A 23,012-nucleotide genomic window follows, 5' to 3' on the forward strand; every position below is an offset into this window, starting at 1 on the left:
TGTTGATCAACGGCATGTGATAATGTATCGATGCATTTCAATACCGCTTGAGTTGTATTGTGATTTGCTCGAAAGCCAAACTGTGATTCGCAAAAAATATTATGTTTGTTTAAGAAGTCTGTTACTCTAATAAATACGATCCTTTCCAAAACTTTGGATAAGGATGGTAACAGTGATATTGGTCTGTAGTTTTTTGTTTCAGATGTGTCTCCTTTTTTGAATATCGGGATTACTTTCGCAATTTTAATGTTATTTGGTACAATGCCACTAGTGAGTGATAGGTTAAAAATGTGGGCCAGCGGAGTCGTTATTGTTAAGATTATGGATTTGAGGAGACAGTTATCAATTTCGTCGTGTCCTGAGCTTTTCTTTCCTTCTAACCTATTCACTATACCGATAATTTCCTCACGGTCAGTAGGGACAAAAAACAAAGAAGATTGGTTATTATTCCCCAGATAATTATCAAATTTACTGCCAGTTGTCGGAATATTTTCAGCAAGTTTTTCTCCAATTTGAGAGAAGTACGAGTTAAAAATCTCAGCTATCGCTTGAGGTTCTTCAATAAGATCGTTAGTCTCTGATTTAATTTTGATAATATTTTGCGTTTTACTGTTTCTGTTTAATGTTCTGTTAATTATTTTCCACGTGTTTCTCATGTTATTTTTATTAAGCTCAAATTGCATTGCATAATAATGTTTTTTCGCTTGTCGTAGTAAATTGGTCAAAATATTTTTATATCGAGTGTATTTTTCACGAGTCTTATTATTTGGATTAGTTTTGTATTTATAAAACAGATTATTTTTCCGGTTTATCGATCTTAAGATAGATTTAGTCACCCATGGAGATCTAGGGTATTTTTTATAGTTATTCACTCGTTCTCTAAATGGTATACAAATATCAAATTTATCCTTTAAAATATCAATAAAATTATTGTAAGCCTCATTCACGTCTTCAGAATCATAAATTTGTTGCCAGTTAACTGTACTTAAATTTTCATTCAGGCGCTCTAAATTTCTGGCATTTAAACATCGAGTTTTTATTTTAGAATTACGACTTTCATCTCGTGTGTTTAAAAGAGTAGTTCTACAGAAAATAGGGTAATGGTCAGATATATCAGAAATAACGATTCCTGATTCTAAAGGCATATCTTGCATATTAGTAAAAATGTTATCAATTAATGTGGAAGATCGATCTGTTACTCTCGTAGGTTTAGTTATGGTAGGTAAAAAAGAAGCCGAAAGAATCATTTCAAGAAAATCGTGAGGAAATCCTTGAGAATTGGACTGCAACAAATTGGCATTGAAGTCACCCATTAAGAAACAGTGTTTATTTTGAATAATTGGACTTTGTAAAATGTTTTGGATATCTCTTAAGAAATCATCATGGGGACATTGAGGAGGACGATAAATCACCCCTATTATTACATTCCTACTGTGTTTATTTTTAACCTCTATAAAAAGTGATTCAAGACTGTCATTCATGTGGGTAAGATTTTTTAAACAAGAGTAATCTAGTCGGTTCGGTATATACATACCAACACCGCCTCCTGGTCTATTATGTCTGTTGTTTGTGAGTAAATAATAATCATCAATATTCAAAAGAGAGTTACTAGAGTGTTGGAGCCACGTTTCAGTCAGACCAATAATAGGGCTATTATGTGAATTAAAATGTTCTAGAAGTAGATCAAGCTGATCAAAATTCTTGTTCAGGCTCCTTATATTTAAATGTAAAAGAAACGTGTTTTCATTTACATTGTTCAAACTATTTGATTTGTATTCATTTACCGTATAGTATTTAGATGAAGCAAACTGTTGTACTGGGTCATTGTCATCAAAGTTAAGGGACAACTCTTCTGAGTTTGTGTTTAAATCATAAGAGATGCTGTTGTCGTATTCGGGATTATGTATAGCTCTAGTGATTTTCCTATCTGCATGAAGCTGGAGCAAAAACTCGTCGTCGTCAATAGAATTGAAAGGAAATTCTGTTGCTAACGCAGGAGAGACTGAGGAACGAATCCCAATACTACATAAATATTTTTAGTTATAAATACTTTCAAATTCAAATTGAGCAAGCCAGATAATGATCCCAACATTTGGAAATAGGGACTAGATAGTGCAATGCATGTGTGTAGTGAGATATAACTAAGTGATGAGAAGGAGACAATGATATGGGAAAAAGAAATAAAAGAAAACATGACATGAAATGAAAACATAAAATTTAAGTAGAGCATGTTTGAGATAAGCGAAATTGTGAAACGGCGGTGGTTAACCCCTGTTTGTATAGACTAAGCTATTTTAGAAATTCCCTTTGGTATTATTCTGCATAATTAGTAGGAACCTGCTTGAACAAAATTGTAAACAAAGAGCCAGAAATAGAAATTAGATGAGTATGATGTCACGAGCAATGCTATTCAAAAAAAAAATGTAATGGCCTACTCAGTATCTATGCAAGCAAATAAAATTAAGTTTGGGGAAGCGTGATTAGAGTCATAATGACATACATATTTATTTGTGTTTGGAAGGGGGGTGGGTATTTACAGGAGTCTCTGTAATTAACTGTTCAAAAAAAAATTCAGATGATCGTACATATTTGATTCTAATTAGACATTTGGTCACTTTTTTCCAAAATCAACACTTTTTACACTATATTCCTCCCTAATACTTCCCTATCTGAATTATGGAATAATGACATGGGTAACGCCAACAAATATCTTACAGACAAAATTCTCATCTTACAAAAGAACATTATAAGAATTATACATAATGCTCCTCATCGTTCTCATACTAACAATTTATTTTACAAGTCCAATATTTTAAAACTTCCAGATCTATTTCTTTTTCAAACAGGGCAATTTATGTACAAATTGAATTCAAACGAACTCCCAAACATATTAATTAACATGTTTACAAAAAATAACGCCATTCACAATTACCCAACAAGAATTTAATAGAAAACAAGAAATATGGAAAGGATAAAACGTTTCACATAGTTCGGCACAAGGTATCATAATAGAGAATGAAACACCACGCCTAATATATAAAATATAATACGCTTCTCACCGCAGTACAACACGTGATGATGGAGAAGATGAATTCACAAGTTGCTACTCCCAAACATATTAATTAACATGTTTACAAAAAATAACGCCATTCACAATTACCCAACAAGAATTTAATAGAAAACAAGAAATATGGAAAGGATAAAACGTTTCACATGGTTCGGCACAAGGTATCATAATAGAGAATGAAACACCACGCCTAATATATAAAATATAATACGCTTCTCACCGCAGTACAACACGTGATGATGGAGAAGATGAATTCACAAGTTGCTACTCGACTTCAAGCGACGACGAGAAATCACCCCTATCGCCGGAAACTCCAGCTCCAGACAGGCAAAAACATGGAAAAACATTATACGAAAAGGAAACTGAAAGGAAAGATAACAAGCAAAAAAAGTAGAGTGCAAAGGAAAACACTAAGCTGTTGAGCGAATAACGAATGAAAGGGAAAACTATAAGTCGATCATGAAATGGAAGAAATCAATAAAAAATCAACAAAATTAATGAATGATGACTCGATTTCTCTTCATCTGATATCCTTAATGTGGGATAAAACGAAAAGAATCAAAATTATATCGGTTCTTCGTGCAAAAAAGACAAATATTGTTTGTTTACAACAAACTTACTGGACGAAAGAGCTAGAACATGAGACTTCATCGCAATGGAATGGTGCATGTTTCTTTAGTAATGGGTCTAACCACTCCAAAGGGGTTTCAATATTATTGAGAAAGAAATTACCTCTAGAAATTGTAAACATCGATGCCAGAAATGATGGAAGGACCGTTGCTCTTAGATTAATTTATAACAGTTGTTATTATTTATTATTGAATGTTTATGCGCCAACAAAGTATTCTGATAAAGTCACACTTTTTAAATGACATAAATGACCTTCACCTTAATCATGTGACCTGAAACTTGCACAGGATGATCAGTGTCACTTGATTACTATTATTCCCAAGTTTCATTAATCAGATCCATAAACTTTCAAATTTATGATGGTAATTCAACAGATACCCCCCAAATTTGGTCAAAGTTCATTGACCCTAAATGACCTTTGACCTTGGTCATGTGATGTAAAACTCATGCAGGATGTTCAGTGATACTTGATTAATCTTATGTTCAAGTTTCATGACCTAGGTTCATATATTTTCCGAAGTTATGATGACATTTCAAAAAATTTAACCTTAGGTTTAAGGTTTGGATGTTGATTTCCCCCAACATGGTCCAAGTTCATTGACCCTAAGTGACATGTGACCTTGGTCATGTGACATGAAACTCAGGTTGGATGTTCAGTAATACTTGATTAACTTATGTCTAAATTTCATGAACTAGGTCCATAAACTGTCTAAAGATATGCTGTCATTTCAGATACGCCGCCGCCGGAAAAACGGCGACTATAGTCTCACTCTGCTGTGCAGGTGAGACAAAACATGGATAAAGAAAATGTTATTTAACAAAGTTACAAGATGAGCTCAATAAACAGAGTGAAAAGGCTGATAAAAATCCAACCAAGAAAGAAATTGATAAGTTAGAAACAATCAGAAATGAATTAGATAAATGTTACACATAAAAATGCAAAGGTGCTTATATTAGAGCGAGGGAGAAATGGATGGAGTCTGGCGAAAAGTCGTCCAAGTAATTTTTGAAAAAAAGAAACCATAAATGGAATGAAAAAAAAAGATTAACCGTATGGTACAAAACGGTAAGACATTTACTAAGAAAACAGGATTTTGAAGATTATTAATAATTATTTAAGTAAATTGTACATAAGTAGCTATAACGATAATGATATGAACATCAAATCCGGGATCAAATCATACTTTAAAAATATTGAATTGAAAGTATTAGAGGAGAAGAATACACTAAGTTGTGAAGAAATAGTAACCGAAAACGAGTGTATAAGCTTTGCTTTCAATGCAAAAGAACAAGGCACCTGGTTGCGATGGATCGAGTTCGGAGTTTTATAAATGTTTTTGGCCAGACATAAAAGATTTGCTAATCGACAGTCTAAATGGAGGACACGCTCAAGGGGGTTGTCAGAAGGTCAAAGACAAGGTATACTCACACTGCCATTGAGAAGTAGGGGATAGTAGATTATTAGACATTTTGAGGCCAATCTCATTACTAAATATAGGTTATAAGATTTTGGCGAGAGTTTTGTCACAACGACTACAACGATTAATTCATAAAATGGTTTCGTTTAATCAAACAGGTTATATTAAGGGGCGTTCAGCCTCAGATAACTTAAGGTTTTACAAGATGTTATTGATTATTGCAAAATTTTGGAACAACAAGGATTGGTATTTAGACTTCAAACAACATTTTGTTTGTGTGAGACATGGCTTTCTTTTCGAAACCCTGTCAATATCAAATTTTAAAGATTCATTTATCGAATGGGTTGAAGCATTATATAAAAACGCTGGAGGCAAAGTAATAAATAATGGTTTGATTTTAAAAACAGTTTAAGATAGAAAAGGGTGTAGACAAGGGCGACCTCTATCGGCTTTGTTATTTGTTTTAGTTGTTATTAGGTAATGGCGTCACAGAAAGAAAATCAGTGGTATTAAGATTCCATTCCACAAAGAACCATTTTTTTTAAAGAATTAAAGATCTCATAGCTAGCAGACGACACCGCTCTTTCTGTTAATTCCGTCCACTTAGGAAATGTCGCAATTCAAGATGTTATTAAGTTCGGAGATCATTCTGGCTTAAAAATTAATTTAAACAAAACCAAAGTTATAACAAATGGTATATGTAACTTTGGATGGTCTGATGAACCAATTAAATACCTTGGGCTTGTATTATGCAAGAATACAAATGACTTTAATGTCCTTAATTGGTCTGTAAAGACAGATAAATTTAAACGTGTTATAAATCTTTGGAAGATGAGAAATCTAACATACTATGGAGAATAGTTATTATAAAAATGTTACTTGTATATAAGCACATGCTACATCATGCCCCAAAATTATATCAAAGAACTTGTCGTGTACAGGATAAAGATTTTAGTAATTTTCTAATTTATGATGACTCTTTTTGTTTCATTTTGTAAATCGATTTTATTCAGATTTGAATTCACCGATTGAGGGCGTATTGTTTTATGTACAGTCGTGGAAAGCGTGTTGCTTGTCCGTTTAGTTAAATATCTTTAATTTCGTGATACGAGCCCAATGACGTAAGTATTGTTTTTGTTTATTTTGAAGTTTATCAGTTATTATCAGATAAGCCGAGTGGCATGCTGAAATATGGTTTAAGTTTTTACGAATTAATATGTCAAAGTTATGGAAGCTGAGTGAATTTGTTATGAAAACTCCGTATACGTGTACATGCATGCATTATGTAATAGAAAGCGTACGTGGTGTTATACGTAGTTGTGTATGTAACTTGAATTTGGCGCCATCGGGCACGTGATGTCTGCAATGTCATAAGCCATGCAAACATAAAGAAGTAAACAGATACGCATATAAAGTAGTAATTGATTTCTTTTATTATGAAAACTGTTTCACTAAAAGGATGAATATAGGGGGCATTAATCTGTACATGACGTATACAATATGCTTATACTTGATATGACCTTGAAACATGTCGAGGACATTTGTTTGATATTCTAATGTAGGTCAACGTTAAATCAAGGTTCCCCAGAGCTATCTACCCTATGGAAAAATTGGTGATGACGAAAAAATGTCTCTGCCGGGAATCGATCATGGAAAATGGATCATGGAAAAGTATTAGACCTACTGTCGATGAATTATCTTTGTATCTTATTTCAATATGCTAAAATTAAAACCGCTTTACCAAAATATTGGTTCGATAAGTTGAACAATGCTCAGCTTAAAAATCACGGTGATTAGCGAATGCAAAATGATAAATTGATTTGAATTAACCGGTGACTCAATTGACATTACAATATCAAAAACGAAACAATTCTACACATATTTTGTAGATTTAAAAAAGAATTTACACCCAATGGTGTTATATTTTTTGGAATGATAGGCTATCTCTTGCAGAAGATTATGAATGGAGCAACTGATGAAATTCAAGCTTGGAAAATTATTTAATAACAGAGTTAGACAATATAATTTCAAATTGCTGCATCGGATTTTGCCGTATAAAGAGAATTTAGTTCGATGGAATATCACATCAGATATGGCTAATAACCATTGTAAACAAATTGAAACTCTAGATCATGTTTTGTTGCATTGTCCACATTTGATTTTTTTTTGGCAAAAACTACAGTATTTCATGAAGATCCGGTTTAGTGTGAATATTCAAATTAATGAGAAAACATTATTAATTGGCCACGATGTTGAAAATGAAAACATGGCTTTTCTGAATGTAATTTTGGTTTTCGCATAATATGCGATATATAGAGTCTTAGTGTTGGCTCAGTTCATTAAAAAAAAATCAGTTATTTTTCTATGTTGTCAGATTTCAAGAGATAATTAGTCATTAATTTGAGCTTTCTTGAAAAGAGTAATAAGATAAAAATAACAGAAAAACAGTAGAATGAAATCAAAAGCTTATGAAATTTGAAAATAATTGTATATATTGTTTGCGTTTGTTTATTGATTTTAATGTAATAAATACCTCTGAGGACAAAAAAATAGAAATATTTACTCTTGGTACGTTATGATCAAATATTTACTCTTGGTACATTATGATCATTGGGTAATACCACACTGCGTGTTTATGAGGATGATGGGGTCAAAGGTCATCTAGGCGTCAAAAGGCCGATTGATATGAGGTCATATCCATCATATTTTTTTGTTTTACTTTTTGTTCAAATTGCTCTCATTTCTTTATTTCTGCATGAATTTGATCACATTTGGTTCAAAGGACCTTTGGGTAATACCATAAGTGCCTTGATGAGGATGATAAGGTCAAAGGCCATCCAGGAGTCAAAAGATCATATTGCATATTTTATTGATCGCGGAATCAGGCGAGACTCGTCGTTTGCGAACCACTTTCTTTAAAAGGGGGTCGACGGTCTCTTCGACATTGAAAGAATCTTCTTCAGACTAAAAAGAAAGTGCAGAGACAGATAAAAAATCTCGTTTACATACCAAAGGCTTTTTATTAAATCTTAATAAATTCAGTGCGTGCGGTACTACAAATAAATGTTAACAATTGTTCTGTTCTTTATAAGAAAACCAGCGCCTTTCTCTATTTCGTTTGTTTGTGAATTTTCCTGAGTAGCAGTGCATTGACTCCGAATAAAAATCGAATATCCCATTAATTATGCAAGGCGTCAAGATTCATATAAAAATATAACTGATCAGTCCAGTGTTAACAATGGTCATAAAATTATTTACCAAGCAATAAAACTCAGTTTAATTCAATAACAGCAACATAAAGGACAGGAAGAAATGAATAAGAGGAGGTATAGACATGGCTCTCATGCAACAAAAGCCGTCAAACTAGCTCGTACTTTGTGAGCACCCCTTTTCTTAGATTACCGTGGTAACAAAGGCCATTGAATATGTAGCAATATAATGGATTTCAAGAAATTTTAGAATTGGTTAACAAATAATACTTTCTCCACGTATACCGATTTAATATGTCAGTGCATGGCCATTTTGTAATATCTTGATAAAAATGTTATAGCATTGATTTCAAACCTTTATACTCCTCCTTTATCCTAAAGTTATTTATCAAAATATTCGAGATGATTTATTGTCATGTATTTAAAAAGAAATACACAAAATTTGCTCTTAGGTATATAAACAGTGCGTCCCCCAAAAAATATACACTTTTGAAATGGCTCCCAAATAAAAAAATGTAGCAATTTGGGGGAAAATACTTACATATATGGTAAGCAAATAAAGTCACCTTTCAAATGACACCAAAAAGCTGGAAAACTATTTATACTTGAGCGAGCACTGCCCACTGAAACAAAGGGTATGAAAATTAGGGTGGGCTGGAATTAGCCTTCCAATTTATGTCAATTTTTGAGAGGCAAATCCTTTCGAACTTGCAAATTTAAGGGCGTTTTGAAAAATTAATGACAAACCGTGACGAGTTTTGGTTGCTTAAGCAAATTCTGTAAATTATTAAATTGAATTTTAATGCATGAGTGAATACTTTTTGGGCAGCATTTCAACTTTATCATTTGGATCTCTTTTGGGCAGCATTTGATCTTTATCATGTGGATCTCAGCAATGTGTTCATGGGAGTCGGGAGAATAGGGGATGAGATAGGACTTAAATGGGATAAGGGTCAACAGAACATTTCGCCTCCGCCCCCTCTCTCTTTCCCGCCCTCCCCTCCCGTTGAGAGGCTGATGGCTATTGTCGTGTAAGCGTGAAGTCCAGAGCAGAATGTTGATTTAATTATTTATTCTGAATTGGGGCATCAACTTTTTCCTATCAATCATTTAATCAACAATTTATCAGTAAATCAACTCATTCAATGTGCAATGTAAACAATCAAACATGCATTTTTTTTCAATGAATTATTTCATTAATCATCAAAATCGTTAAATTTCTCGGTAATCATTCAATAAAAAAGACCATCAGCCACCGGTCACTTGGCAGTTAAGTTTTGAATAGGGTACAATCCAGGAGGTGAGACTGAGAAAGAGGGGGGGGGGCTGGGAAATGGAGGTGGAGAGGGGAGGGTACATATGACTTTTAATTTTTAACAAGGACAAAAAGAAGAGGAATGCCCTTTTATCTTAGCATATCTTGCCCTCTTGCTTGTAACGGGTACCATCACATGACTCTGACTCTCACGAACACACTTCTGAGGTACACAAGATGAATACATAAAATTACAATTCCTGTCACTCATGCATTAAATTTCACTTCGGTAACTCGTGAAATTTGCCTAAGAAACCAAAACTTATCTCACTCATTAATTTAGCTTAGCAAGTTCCAAAGGACTAACCGCTCAAAAAAACTGTAAGGCTAATTCCTGCCCAGCTTAGCCGAGGTTAGTCTCTCAGGAGGAGAGAAGTGGGGGGTGACATGGAGAGAGGGGTAGCTAAATGTTATGTTGACCTTTATCCCATCAACGTACTTCACCTACTTCAGTCCTATCTTACCCCCTCTTCTCCTGACTCTCATGAACACATTGTTGAGATCCACATGATAAAGACAAATTGCTATACTTAAAATTGCAATTCATGATCATTCATGCATTAAATTTCAATTTAATAATGCATTAAATTTTCACAAACAACAAACTGATCACAAATAACCCTCAACTTTGCAAGTACCATACAAAAAAACCTGAAAGAAATTGGAAGGCTAATTCCAGCCCACCCTAATTTTCATACCCTTTGTTTCAGTGGGCAGTGCTCGCTCAAGCATGAATAGTTTTCCAACTTTTTGGTGTCATTTAAAAGTTGACTTTTTTGGCTTTCCATATCTATAAATCTTCCCCCAAAGTGCTACATTTTTTATTTGGCAGCCATTTCAAAAGTGTATAGTCTTTTGGGGGGACGCACTGTATATATATATATATATATATATAAGTGAATACATACATGTGTTGACATACTACACTGCAAAAACTCCTGTGTTGATTTAACACCAGCCCGGAATCTATATGTGTCCACACCAGAGAAGTATTGAAACAACACCAGTTTGGAATCAAACCGATGCTGTTTAATACAAATTGGTGTTGTATAAACACCTATCTGGTGTTAGACTAATACCAAAACCGGTGTTGTTTAACACTTCTCTGGTGTGGATATATATAAGATTTCAGGCTGGTGTTAAATCAACAACGGAGTTTTTGCAGTGTAGTACATATTACACATTTGACAACAACCATAACCGTTGAAATATGTATTGCCCAAACTGTTTGAGAATAAAAAAGGCAAGAGATGAGATGGACAGAAGAGAAAATAGAGAAGATAAGGGCAGAAGAAATAGAGCAAAGCAAATCTACATGAGAATATAAAGGAAATGGAATCAGAGAAGTCAGAAAATAAAATAAAGTATACTAGTTATAGAGGCATTTGAATGTTAAGATCAAGAATACAGACTTCCTCCCAGTTGCGATGCGACAGAGATGAATATGATGCCACACTTGAATAGCGTCTTCATTAATTTTGTACATATTTTATTGAATTTGCCAATTTATAGTCAATCCGTACGTGCCGTACACACTGCAAAAACTCCGGTGTTGATTCAACACCAGAGAAGTACTGAAACAACACCAGTTTGAAATCAAACCGATGCTGTTTTGATACTATCTGGTGTTGTACAAACACCTATCTGGTGTTAGACCAAAACGAGACTGGTGTTTTTTAACACTTCTCTAGTGTGGACATACATAGATTCCGGGCGGGTGTTAAATCAACACCAGAGTTTTTGCAGTGCATCCTGGTCCCGTCTTACAAAGAGTTAAGATTAATCAACTCAACCTCATCTGTATGGAAATACATCAGTGTCTTTTTTTTACAGGAAATGTGTTCATTGTCCTTTGTAAACAAAGCGAAGCACACTGAAATTACGAGAAAGCAATGAATATATGAAAAGACAGAAAATCTAGAACATATTTTGAAGAAACATGGATTTTAGATGTTGACGTTGCTGGCTTTCCATAGTAGTGGTTGATTTTGGCCAATCTCAACTCTGCATTAAAAAAAGAGGGGACCCAGAGGTTTACAAAGATGTTTCAAAAATATATCATAGACAAAAATTGTTGTACTCATGCACGTGAGAACGAGCAAAAACGTATCCTCGGAGTGTATTTTCAGTGTAAATGCTGTACAAAGCAAAAAGTTCTTATGTGTGACATAACAATTCTTGTTCTCATTGCGAGTGCAAAGATCTCCATTGATTTGTTGGTAACTCTCCCATTGTTGGTCCAATTGTTCGTCTCAATTTTAATTGATCATATTCTTTAATTTGCTTTTTTGTTCAAGCTAACTAGTTTTAAACCCCCCTCCCCTCCTCCTCCTCCTCCTCCTCTTCTCTACAAGCATAAGATTGAAACTAGTCTGCTATATGCAGACTCTGAATTGCTCGTGAGGTGGAATCTGCTACTGGTTTGCGAAGCAAACCAGCCTGAAAGGGCGAGCGAAGCGAGCCATTTCTCAGTAGACCTAGTCTGCTATGCAGACTCCTTGAATCAGCTGTGGTACACACTGCAGATGTGGGTCTACATTTATAGACTAGATTGAAACCGTGATGAAAACCACAAAATAATTCAATAACGGTCACGTTTTATAAAGGTATCCAAGCCAGAGCGTGACAGAACGATTCACTAGCGATTCAACCATGGAGCTATCTGTGTCAGAATAGCGTCTTCTGAAGATCACCTTTATGGCTTTATCTACACTGCAAAAACGCCGGTGTTAACTTAATATCATCCTGGTATCTATATCGGTCTACATAGAAGCGTCGAAACAACACCAGTTAAAGGTAAAGTCCACCCCAGAAAAATGCTGGCTTGAATAAATAGAGAAAAATCAAACTAGCATAAGGCTGAAAATTTCATCAAAATCGGATGTAAAAAAAGAAAGTTATGACATTTTAAAGTTTCGCTTATTTTTCACAAACAATGATATGCACAGCTCAGTGACATTTAAATGAGACGGGCAATGATGTCCCTCCATTACCTTTTCTTTTGTTTTTATTGTTTGAATCATACAATATTTTATTTTTTACAGATTTGACAATAAGGACCAACTTGACTGAACCATATAGTATTACACAATGCTAATTACACATGTTCAGGGGGAAATTAATCGTTGTTTCACTTGACAATGAGGAGAAAGTTAGAATATTTCATATATATGATAAAATACAAAAATAGTGAGTGAATGATGTAATCAGTCTTCTCATTTGCATATCGACCAGGATATGCATATGACCTTTTTTGTGAAATTAAGCGAAGCTTTAAAATGTCATAACTTTCTTATTTTACATCCGATTTTGATGGAATTTTCACTGTCATGCTTGTTGGATTTTTCTCTTTTTAATCAATTCAATTTTTTGTTGGGGTGGACTTGTCCTTTAACAATCAAACCGATAACACTAATTGTACTTAAATACCAAACTGTTGTTAGCCTAACACCAAACCGGTGTTTCAACACTGGTGTGGACCGATGTAGATACCAGGCTGGTTTTAAATTAACACCGGGTGTTTTTTTTTACAATCTACATGTATTTTTATAGTTACAAAGCTACAATACGAATTGCACCATTGAACGTAAAATCAACGCAGCATAAAACGTGCAAAGTTACAACTTCTAGGTGGACACAAAAAAATGAAAAAAAAACGTTAGGGGGGAACATGAACAAAAGAGGATTCTTTTACCCAAAAAGGTGTTGCCAGTTGTGTATTTACGGTTCTAACTTAAGTTTAATGAATAAGTTCTGAAAAGGATGGATTACAATGAAGTCCCTGGGTGCTTAATAATAAAACGAAATCAAGCACAGAGAATAATAGATGAAGAAGAAATGTGAAGTGCTGACTTTTCTTTTGGATGTATAGCTAATTAATTGACAAATTAGTGAGTAAGCGAAGCGAGCGAGCTAAAAATGATATTTTTTATTCTTTTAAAATGATGACTTGGTCTAAATTGATTTGTACTAAGGGTTATCTTTTTCAAACGGGTAAGGGAATTCCAATATTTATTATCTTTATAACAAAGTACTGATTTCATTATAAAAGATATACTTTTATAATGGGAGGGGGCAATAGTACCGCAAAATACATCATTAAAAGGTAAGGGCTCTTTTGATTTTATAAGTAGGGGAAGGCGGGGTAAGTTGAGCATAGGGGCAAGTTGAGCCACCAGCCCCAGGCCAATAATGAATGAGTCAGAAATTGTTGTGGTGTCATGTATTGAAGACCCATAGCATAACCTCTAACCCCACCACATTTTTTTCAACTTTGAAACAAAAAGTAGTTTTTTAGAGGGAAAAATATGAATTTCAGCCAAAAAAGTAAAAAAGAGTGTGAAATAGATAAGTGCTTTATAAACACACACGTCTTTGAATTTAATAAAGACATGATAACAACATTATTAGTCCAGGTATGGATATTCATTCTTGTCATAGTCTTTTATATGATGGATGCATAATAAATGTGTGGATACAAAATTATCGCACTAAGTTCGGACTGGGGTAAGTTGAGCCAAACAGCATGGGGCAAGTTGAGCCATGGTAATTCTTATGGTAATGTATCTTGAAAAACAAACATACCATAAAAATCGATTGAAATGCTTGCTGAAAGGAGCAAATTTACACGACTGCTCTTTTCCTTTTAAAGGATGTTAGTATTTATAGAGAATTAGCAAGTGAAAAGACTTTAAACAAAAACTTGACATGCTGGTTCTCCCCTCATACATTTTGTACTTAGTTTTTGTGGCTCAACTCATCCCAGAAGGTGGCTCAAACCTACCCCATATATGGGGCAAGTTGAGCCATTTGACATCGTTTTTTTCAAAGGTCACGATGACTTTCAGTGTGGGGATAGAAAGTTATATAAAGGTGGAAAATATTTCAGAAGAATCAAATTTCAAGGCAAGGTACTTATTTCGACAAGATTATTAATCATATCAATTCTAACATGCAAAAAGCAAAAACTGTCACAACTTACCCCGCCTTCCCCTATCCATCTATTTGATCCGTGCATGGTGGCTCAGTGGTAGAGCGTCCGCCTCATGAACGGGTGGTCGTAGGTTCGATCCCTGGCCGAGTCATACCAAAGACTTATGAAAAAATGAAACCTCCTGCCTTTTTATTAGGCGCTCAGCATTTAGATTGGAGAAGGATAATAATAACATATTATGTTAAGCAGGGCCCGCTGGACGAGCAGTTTTCTAATTGAAGTGGCTACCCTGGGTAAATAGAACCTTATAATTATTATTGTTATCATTATCATTATTTAGTCTAACTTCGTCAAACTTGCCTTGTAACTCGTAAACATCAAGGCATTGTCGATAAGATGACGTCATCATATTACATATTAATAATCTATAGCGAGTCTGATTTCAATCTTCACATTAATCTACGTGGAACCAGTGTTCTTACAGCTATTAAATTCAGGAAAACGTGATATAGGCCTCGGAACACGTAAGTATGGAAGTGGTAACCAGTAAAACCGGCATTGCCGTCTGGGGCAACACCGGGATATTTCAAGAGGGAGAGGGGGGGGGGGGAGACGACCTTTCGCTAGTACTATTTTCTTCCAATTTAATAAGAGGGGTGTTATAGTGTTTCGCGGCCCACCTCTCCATTTCTCATACTCTACCTTTTCTTCTTTCTTTCTTCTCCCTATCTTATCTCTTTTATTTCCTATACTTGAGCACTACTCCCATTTAGTGACGCCCTAGTGGCCGGTCAATATTTTTTATCGCAAGCGTATCGTGTTCAAAATGCTGACCAATTAGAACTGTTGTTCCAAATCAATTGTAAGCTTTTATGGGCGGTGACAAGTTTCTGCCCTGAGTTATATAGTTTAAAGAGTTTGACCATTCTTCTTATTGGCCAGTGTAATAGACCAGTTCGTAGTTACTTCATGGACAATTTTGGTCAAATGACCTTTCACTTCTTTCATTATGATAGTCAGATTTCAAAGTAAGATATTACGTAAGCTTGCCTTACATAGCAGGATGAAGAAATTGAATAGCCCAGCTGTCTAGAATAGCACACCAACGAACACTTTATGAAGGTATTTGTTGCATTCCTACTTTGAATGCATATCATAGCATGTTGCACAGTGTGCTAGGCAAACTGTGAAATACCAGTCGTTCATGGACGCATTGTTGTTTTATGTGGAAGTAAATGAATACCACTATTCAAAAGAATATATGAATAATCAAGACATCAAAGTTGGTGCTTATCTCATTAGATTTTAAAGCACCATGTCACTTTAGTACAATGACCTTCCTCTGATCATGCGTAGAATCTTTTGATCATGCGCAGAAAAGAACTACGGACTGGCTTATAGTCAAATGCTATTTTGAAGTTTGGGATGAATCGCACTCAACACTTGCGGTGTTAGCATCAAGCGCAAAATCTATAAGAATTAGATTAGCCAGTTAAGACGGAACGCATTACTTTACTCAAAGTTCACTGAAGTAGGCCTACCAATCAACTGCAGTTATGTTTGCTGGTCTTCTGGGATTGGAACACATATATTTCGTCACGGTGGTCATTGTGACGGGTAAGTATGATCAATAATGTTTCGTTTGACTTTGATTATGCTCAACGTGCTGCTATAAGGGAAGGGGCAAACTACCCTATGATTTTGAAAGAAAAAAGAAGGAAATGTGACATGTAAGAGGGGGAAAAGAGGAAGAAAATGAGGAGAGACGAACGGAAAAGAAAAATAGGGGTATAGGTCTTGTAACGCTATATTACTCTTTAATTCATATAATTCTCCATAGGCTCGCAGATAGTAAAAAAAAAACAGTCGCTCAGCGGGTTTTCAGGAAAATGGTTTTTCAGTGGTCTTTAAGCACTCTCGATCACAATGGTGAGCTTCCAAAGGACTTCTTGGCCGATTCAACATGTTCAGTGTTGTGTTGTCGAGGCTGGACATTTCGGACAACATTTGTCATCTCATTTACATGAAATTAAAGGAGCATATTCTTGATCGATGATGATCCTCCAGTAGTACCAGAAGTGGACCAATTGCTAGGACCAAGGCTTAACTTGACTCGATTATCTTTTAAAATAGAAATGAAAAATAAAGCTATAAGAGAAAAAAACAAAGAGATAAAAAAAGCATTGAATTGCCCTGTTAGTCTTTCCACTATCTTTCGACAGTCTCTCAATTTTTTTGTCGAAATCACTAACAGACTGCTGAGAGATCCTTAAGTCATTGAAAGACAAGGGAAAGTCTGAAAAAAAAGATTTTCGAAAAATCATGTTCCATAAAAGACCATTAGATTTCTATTGAAAGATCGCTGTATAGGACTAGTGTACAATCTCCGCTAGACAAGAAATGTCATTCAGAGTTTACCGTCTCGGATCAAGGGGGTATTGTCTTGGTCTTTCAAAGTTCTTTCAGTGGTCTCTCTGACAGTCTTCCAGAGATCTTTGGCAGCATACCAGATGATTTTCAGTGATCTCTCAACTGTCCTATTCCAAATGTATCAACATAAGTAATTTTTCTGGAAAGGTTGCTCCCTAATGATTTCAGGAGGTTACAGACCGATATCATGGACACCACAATCCTCAGTAAGAGATTTTTAAATTTTATTGTTCTTTCAAGTGTATCCTTTTTGTGATTATCTATTCCGCCATTGTTACCTATCTTTTTCAAGCTTCCACGACTATCGGAGGGACTCGGCTAAAGTCGACACCTAGGACCTCTGAGTGTCAAAGCTGCCGGTACTTAAGGCTTGAGGATGGGGTACTGGTTCAAGGAACCCTTGTCAATACAAGTTCTGCCTTCAAACGAAACCAGGAAAGAACCGCCACCACATCCATCGTTTATTGTGCTCCTGACAAAGGTATATACTTGACTAATATGATCATATAGATTACGCAGGAGGCAAGGGTAATCCCTAAAAAGAGATTGATATAGGCCTCTTGCTTTCTATGACTAAAATAATTATTATGATATGGACATGTATGGAAGGCCAATGACGCCATAGTGTATACTAATTGTGTCCACAGTACTTTTAAAAAAAGGAGTGCGCTGATTGGTTGAAAGGTGAATACGTACGATAAGCATGATTGAGGGCGGCTGTCATTTGCACTTCCCCCATGTCCCCGAGCACATTACTTGAGATGGGTATTCATTGGCCTTCCATACTTCAGAAAGTTTGGCACTGCAACCGAAGCATTTCGTGTGTGTTTTATATTGTAAAGATTGTATGTATTTGCTTTTCTTTGCTTTTTTGTATTGTTTTGTTTTTGATAGTTTGTTTTGTTGTGATTTTTTTTTGCTAATCCAACCAACAGATCCATGTTCATCGGACCCTTGCAGTCAAGCCAAGGAGTGCTACGCACATCCGTACGACCAGGGATACGATTGTGACTGTACTTTCGGTTACTACGGTGACGAGTGCCGTAAGTTATTAGATATTTCTCGTCAAATTCTTGTTCTTGAACTTCTTCATCATCTTTTTTTGTTGAAAAAAATGAAAGTATGATATTATTTTCTGGATAGTATGACAAAATTTTCATTAGAAAAGGCTTAACAAAATGGTTCGCTTACTAACCATGCTAACCTCGTCAAATATAATGGCTAATAACGCCACTGCTCAGTGTTGATTACTTGTCTTATCATTATCATGATAATCATCATAAGTTTTACATTTCTATATCGAATTCATTATTTTTTATGATAACATTTTCCTCTTTATACCCGTGGTAATATTAGAAACAGACGAAGTAAAACCCTTTTATCATTTATGTTAATGCAGAGAAAAACGGGAAAATGGGTGGAATTGTCGACAATGAAGGAAAGCTCTTGTTGTTCAAGATGCCGACATTTGAGTTAGAACACGAGATACTGATAGCTCCTCCCGATCCAATGATAGTGCAATACAAATCTTACACGGTCTACGATCGCCTGAATGATCTGGTCTACGTTGCGGCGAATGATGTCTTCTACCGTGGCCGACCAGGGGGCTTCTGGCCACTTTGAGCGTTTCAACGACTTCACCGAAATGTATGCCGGACAAGGTTAGTTATTGGGGCCTTCAACCATTTTTTTTCAATGTGGAATTTTTTTACAAAAGGCTCGATTTGCTCTTTGTTCAAATTATGCTCATGGTCCATTGTCCCGAGGAAAAAGTGTGGAGACCCTTCGCAGGAATTATATGTTTATTTTTAGTCGTGGTCTTTGCATTTTGTAATGGACCGTATTCAAACTTGCTTTCTGTGAGTCTAAGGGAGACCGTCCTGGGGCTTGTTTCATATGACTGTTGTAACTTTGCCATTATGGCAGCTATCACGGCAACCTTGATTCTGAATGGCTGCTGCAGCCCTGTTACCATGGCAGTTGTCATAATGGCAAAGTTACCACAGTCGCAAGTCCTTTATGAAACTGAACCCTGGTCCCGCTACAATCCAGTAGTGGCATTTTTTCAGGGTGCGAACGCGACATCTAAATTACAGAGTTTACCAAGCACGGTCTTGCCAAAGAGCAACACGCGACGGCAACACCATTGATGCAGAGCAGATGGTGAAAGGGGCTGCCAACCAACTAAAAAGGCTTTAAACAGGTGTTTACCAGAAGGGGGGCAAAATCTGACAACTACAAAAAAGAAAGGAAGAGACCCCAATCAATTTCGGGAGCACTTTTTCGTCGAATAATTTTTGACCCCCCCCCCCCCACCCCACGGGGCATGTGCACTTTCCTTACCATTTTTATCCCAACTGCTTGTACTGACTTCGTCATCACTTGGCGAACTCTGAATGTTTTATGTTTTTATTTTTGTCAAAGGAAGGAGTATATTGCTTGGCGACAATTCTACCTGGTTGTATCTGGGTAACAGCGACTCTGGTCTCATAACGCGCCACCAGCTTCCGGATATGCTACATGAGGAGACAATCTACCATGGCATCCTCAACACTAGGACTACACGAGAGGATACTCCTATTTATCCTGGTCCGTTCGTCATGGCCATTTCACACATCCGAAGGTATGCGCCATCTCCGATTTCTATTTCGTTGTTTCGATTCATCCACAACTATAGAAAGCCAGCAACGCCAACATCTAAAATGCATTTAATTTCTAGATAATGATGTATATTCGTGCATCCATCGTTGTCGTGACAAATTGGTGTGCTTTCCGTTTGGTTTCAAAGAACATTGTGCAAGTTTCTAGGAGAAAAAATGTGACATAGTAGGATTTCCATGTTGGAGGACAAATCCATTCTATTAAAAAGTTCATTTGAATAAAAAAGAGGAGAATGAAACATGAAGAGCACAGAAAATTTCATCAAAGTCGGATGTAAAACAAGAAAGTTATGACATTTTTAACTATTCATTTTGTAATCTATGAAATATTCTAATTTTCTCCTCATTGTCATATGAAACAAATTTTCATTTGTCACTGAACATGTGGAATTACCATTGTTTAACATTTTATGGTTCAGTCAAGTTGATCCTTATTGTCAAATCTGTAAAAAATTAAATATTGTATTATTCAAACAATAAAAAAACAAAAGACATAGTGAGTGAGGGACATCATCGATTCTTTCATTTGCATGTGACTAATTTGTGCATATAATTATTTTGTGAAAAAGTAAGCGAAACTTTAAAATGTCATAACTTATTTTACATCCAATTTTGATGAAATTTTCAGCATTATGCTTGTCTGATTTTTTATTTTGATTAAAATCTACATTTCTCTGAGGTGGACTTGACCTTTAAGGTTGAGTGGATCAATCGTAAGTCTTTGTGAGATGGAACACTGGAGTCATGCCCTCTAATTCACATTCAGTCATTGGAGTAAAAGAATACTCGTGCTTATCTCAGTGATTAAAAAAACGCTATTCCGGCTCTTGTATTCATTTATTACAGACTACTTTTCTGGATGGATTCGAAAGGGATAATGAGCTGCACCGTAGACGATTGTATGAACACTGCTGGCCGTGTCCATTTATTTTCCGAGGAAAAAAAATATCCAGGAGGAGTAGCTAGATGCAGTCTCGTCGTGGAAGATAAAAGTAGGTACAAGGATTAAATTTGCCAAATCTGTAGGACGTCGTTCGACAAAGATTTGATTTTGAAATCGGCCTTTGCAGTATACGCAAAGTCCGTAGGTTTAGCACACTTTGATTAATATGACAACTCACGCGCTAGTGTTTGCTTTGTTTGGAAAATCCTGTAACGAATTATGGCGTCTACCGCTTTCCATAGTAAAAATATATAAAAGTCAAACAAAAGTCAATATGTAATTGTAAAATAAATGCACTGGTGTCTCTGATAAGGTTCAACAACTAAAGGTGTAAGGGCACTTTGTGTACAAAGGCATTCTTTTTCAACGTTAGACGACCATTAAACCTTAGATTAAAGGACAAGTCAACCGCAACAAAAAGTTCATTTGAATAAAAAGATAAAAACCTTACAAGAATAACACTGAAAATTTCACCAAAATCGGATGTAAAATAAGAAAGTTATGACAATTCAAAGTTTCGCTTAATTTCACAAAAAAGTTATATGCACATCCTGGTCGGTATACAAATGAGGGGACTGATGACATTACTCACTCACTATTTCTTTTGTATTGTATTATATGAAATATGAAATATTCTAATTTTCTCCTCATTGTCCTGTAAATCAAAGTTATATTTCGCTCTGAACATATGGCATTACTATTGTTTTAGTTGGCCCTTGATGTCAAATTGGTAAAAAAATAAGATATTGTATAATTCAAACAATAAAAAAACAAATAAATAGTAAGTGATGGATATCACCGACTCTCTCGATTGCATACCACTGAATTGTGCATATAACTGTTTTGTGAAAAATAAGCGAAACTTTAAAATGTCATAATTTTCTTATCTTACATCCGATTTTAATCAAGTTTTCAGCATTATACTAGTTTGATTTTTCTCTATTTATTCAAATCAACATTTTTCTGGGGTTGACTTGACCTTGAAGAACATAATCCCAAAACCATTCGTTTTGTCTTTTGCCTCTATCTGACTACAATTATGGAAAGCGAAAGACGTCAACGTGTAAACGCACAGTCCTTTGGGTGACCACATGCACTTTGATCATAAAATATGACAACTCACACGCTTGTGTGTGTCTGCTTGTTTGGAAAATCCTGTAACGAATTATGGCGTCTGCCGCTTTCCATAGTCAAAATATATAAAAGCCAACATTTCAATGTGTAATTGTAAAATAAGTGCACTGAGGTATCCGATAAGCTTCAACAACTAAAGGTGTAAGGAAATTTGGGTGCAGGGGCTACCTTTTTCGATGTTTGACGGCCATTAAACTCCGAATTTAAAACATAATCCTAAAACCACTCGTTTTTCTTTTGCCTCTATCTCACTACAAGTTGGCAAGATATTTTGGTCTGACTATCTTTCAACTGAGGACGTCTATCCCCATGATATCCTAATGGCAGATTTGGATGGCAAGCGGGTTCAGACGGTGTGGAAACGTACTTCCAACTTCAAGCTGATGGTATTTACAATATGGAACGACTGGCTTGTAGCCTACGAATTGGAGTCGTTTCGATTCTGGATGAGTAGATTCCGGAGTCACATCGCCGAGTCAAGTGATGGGACCGCTCTGCCGTGGAAGTGGTTCCAGTCTACGTTCCAAGGAAAACATTACATAACTGAAATGGTTTCAGTTTAAAGTTCTCATGGCGGTGTAATAATTTATGAAAATATACCTGTTTTCCTATGAGAGTGTTTTAGGCATCTTTATTAAGTACGTTCATCGTCAAAGTTTTTAATCTGTTGTGGATTTCTTCCTATAATCCTCGAATCGCTTTGATTATTTCATCAAGATGGAGAGTACTCTATATTACTATAAATAATTATTATCATTACCCAGAATTTATTTTTTTAATATTCTGTGCTCAATACTAATTTTATACCTAGATCAGATTACAAAGTCAAACCTTTTTGTGTAGGCCTATAATTCATTTATCTTGAAGTTGTAGTTAGTGCCCTTCCTTATCACATATTGTTGGTGTTATATTATCGCCTTGATTAACCAGCATTTAAAATCACACTGTTGATGTCATCATACTGTTTAATACTCCCTTTTCAACCCTTGATTATAAGGTTTTGATATTTCAATCTTTATGTATTATATTATTAGATATAAATATACAATTTTTACATTCTAAATTACTTTGCACATATATTGTCAAATAAATGGTGGATCGAAATTTAATAGAAAACAAGAAATATGGAAAGGATAAAACGTTTCACAACAAAGTTCGGCACAAGGTATCATTATAGAGAATGAAACACCACGCCTAATATATAAAATATAATACGCTTCTCACCGCAGTACAACACGTGATGATGGAGAAGATGAATTCACAAGTTGCTACT

The 23,012-nt window shown here is 35.4% G+C and overlaps 1 protein-coding gene across 1 annotated transcript; it reads left to right on the forward strand.

Annotated features, from left to right (window-relative positions):
* Nucleotides 1–18,614: 18,614 nt before the first annotated feature.
* Nucleotides 18,615–22,416, forward strand: LOC121426768. The gene is made up of 4 exons (XM_041623162.1): nt 18,615–18,663; nt 19,427–19,625; nt 20,509–20,654; nt 21,998–22,416. The coding sequence occupies exons 1-4, from the start codon at nt 18,648–18,650 to the stop codon at nt 22,300–22,302; spliced, it is 666 nt and encodes a 221-aa protein (XP_041479096.1). The 5' UTR covers nt 18,615–18,647; the 3' UTR covers nt 22,303–22,416.
* Nucleotides 22,417–23,012: the final 596 nt, after the last annotated feature.

Source organism: Lytechinus variegatus, chromosome 13 (assembly GCF_018143015.1).
Source record: "Lytechinus variegatus isolate NC3 chromosome 13, Lvar_3.0, whole genome shotgun sequence".
Taxonomy (NCBI): Eukaryota; Metazoa; Echinodermata; class Echinoidea; order Temnopleuroida; family Toxopneustidae; genus Lytechinus; species Lytechinus variegatus.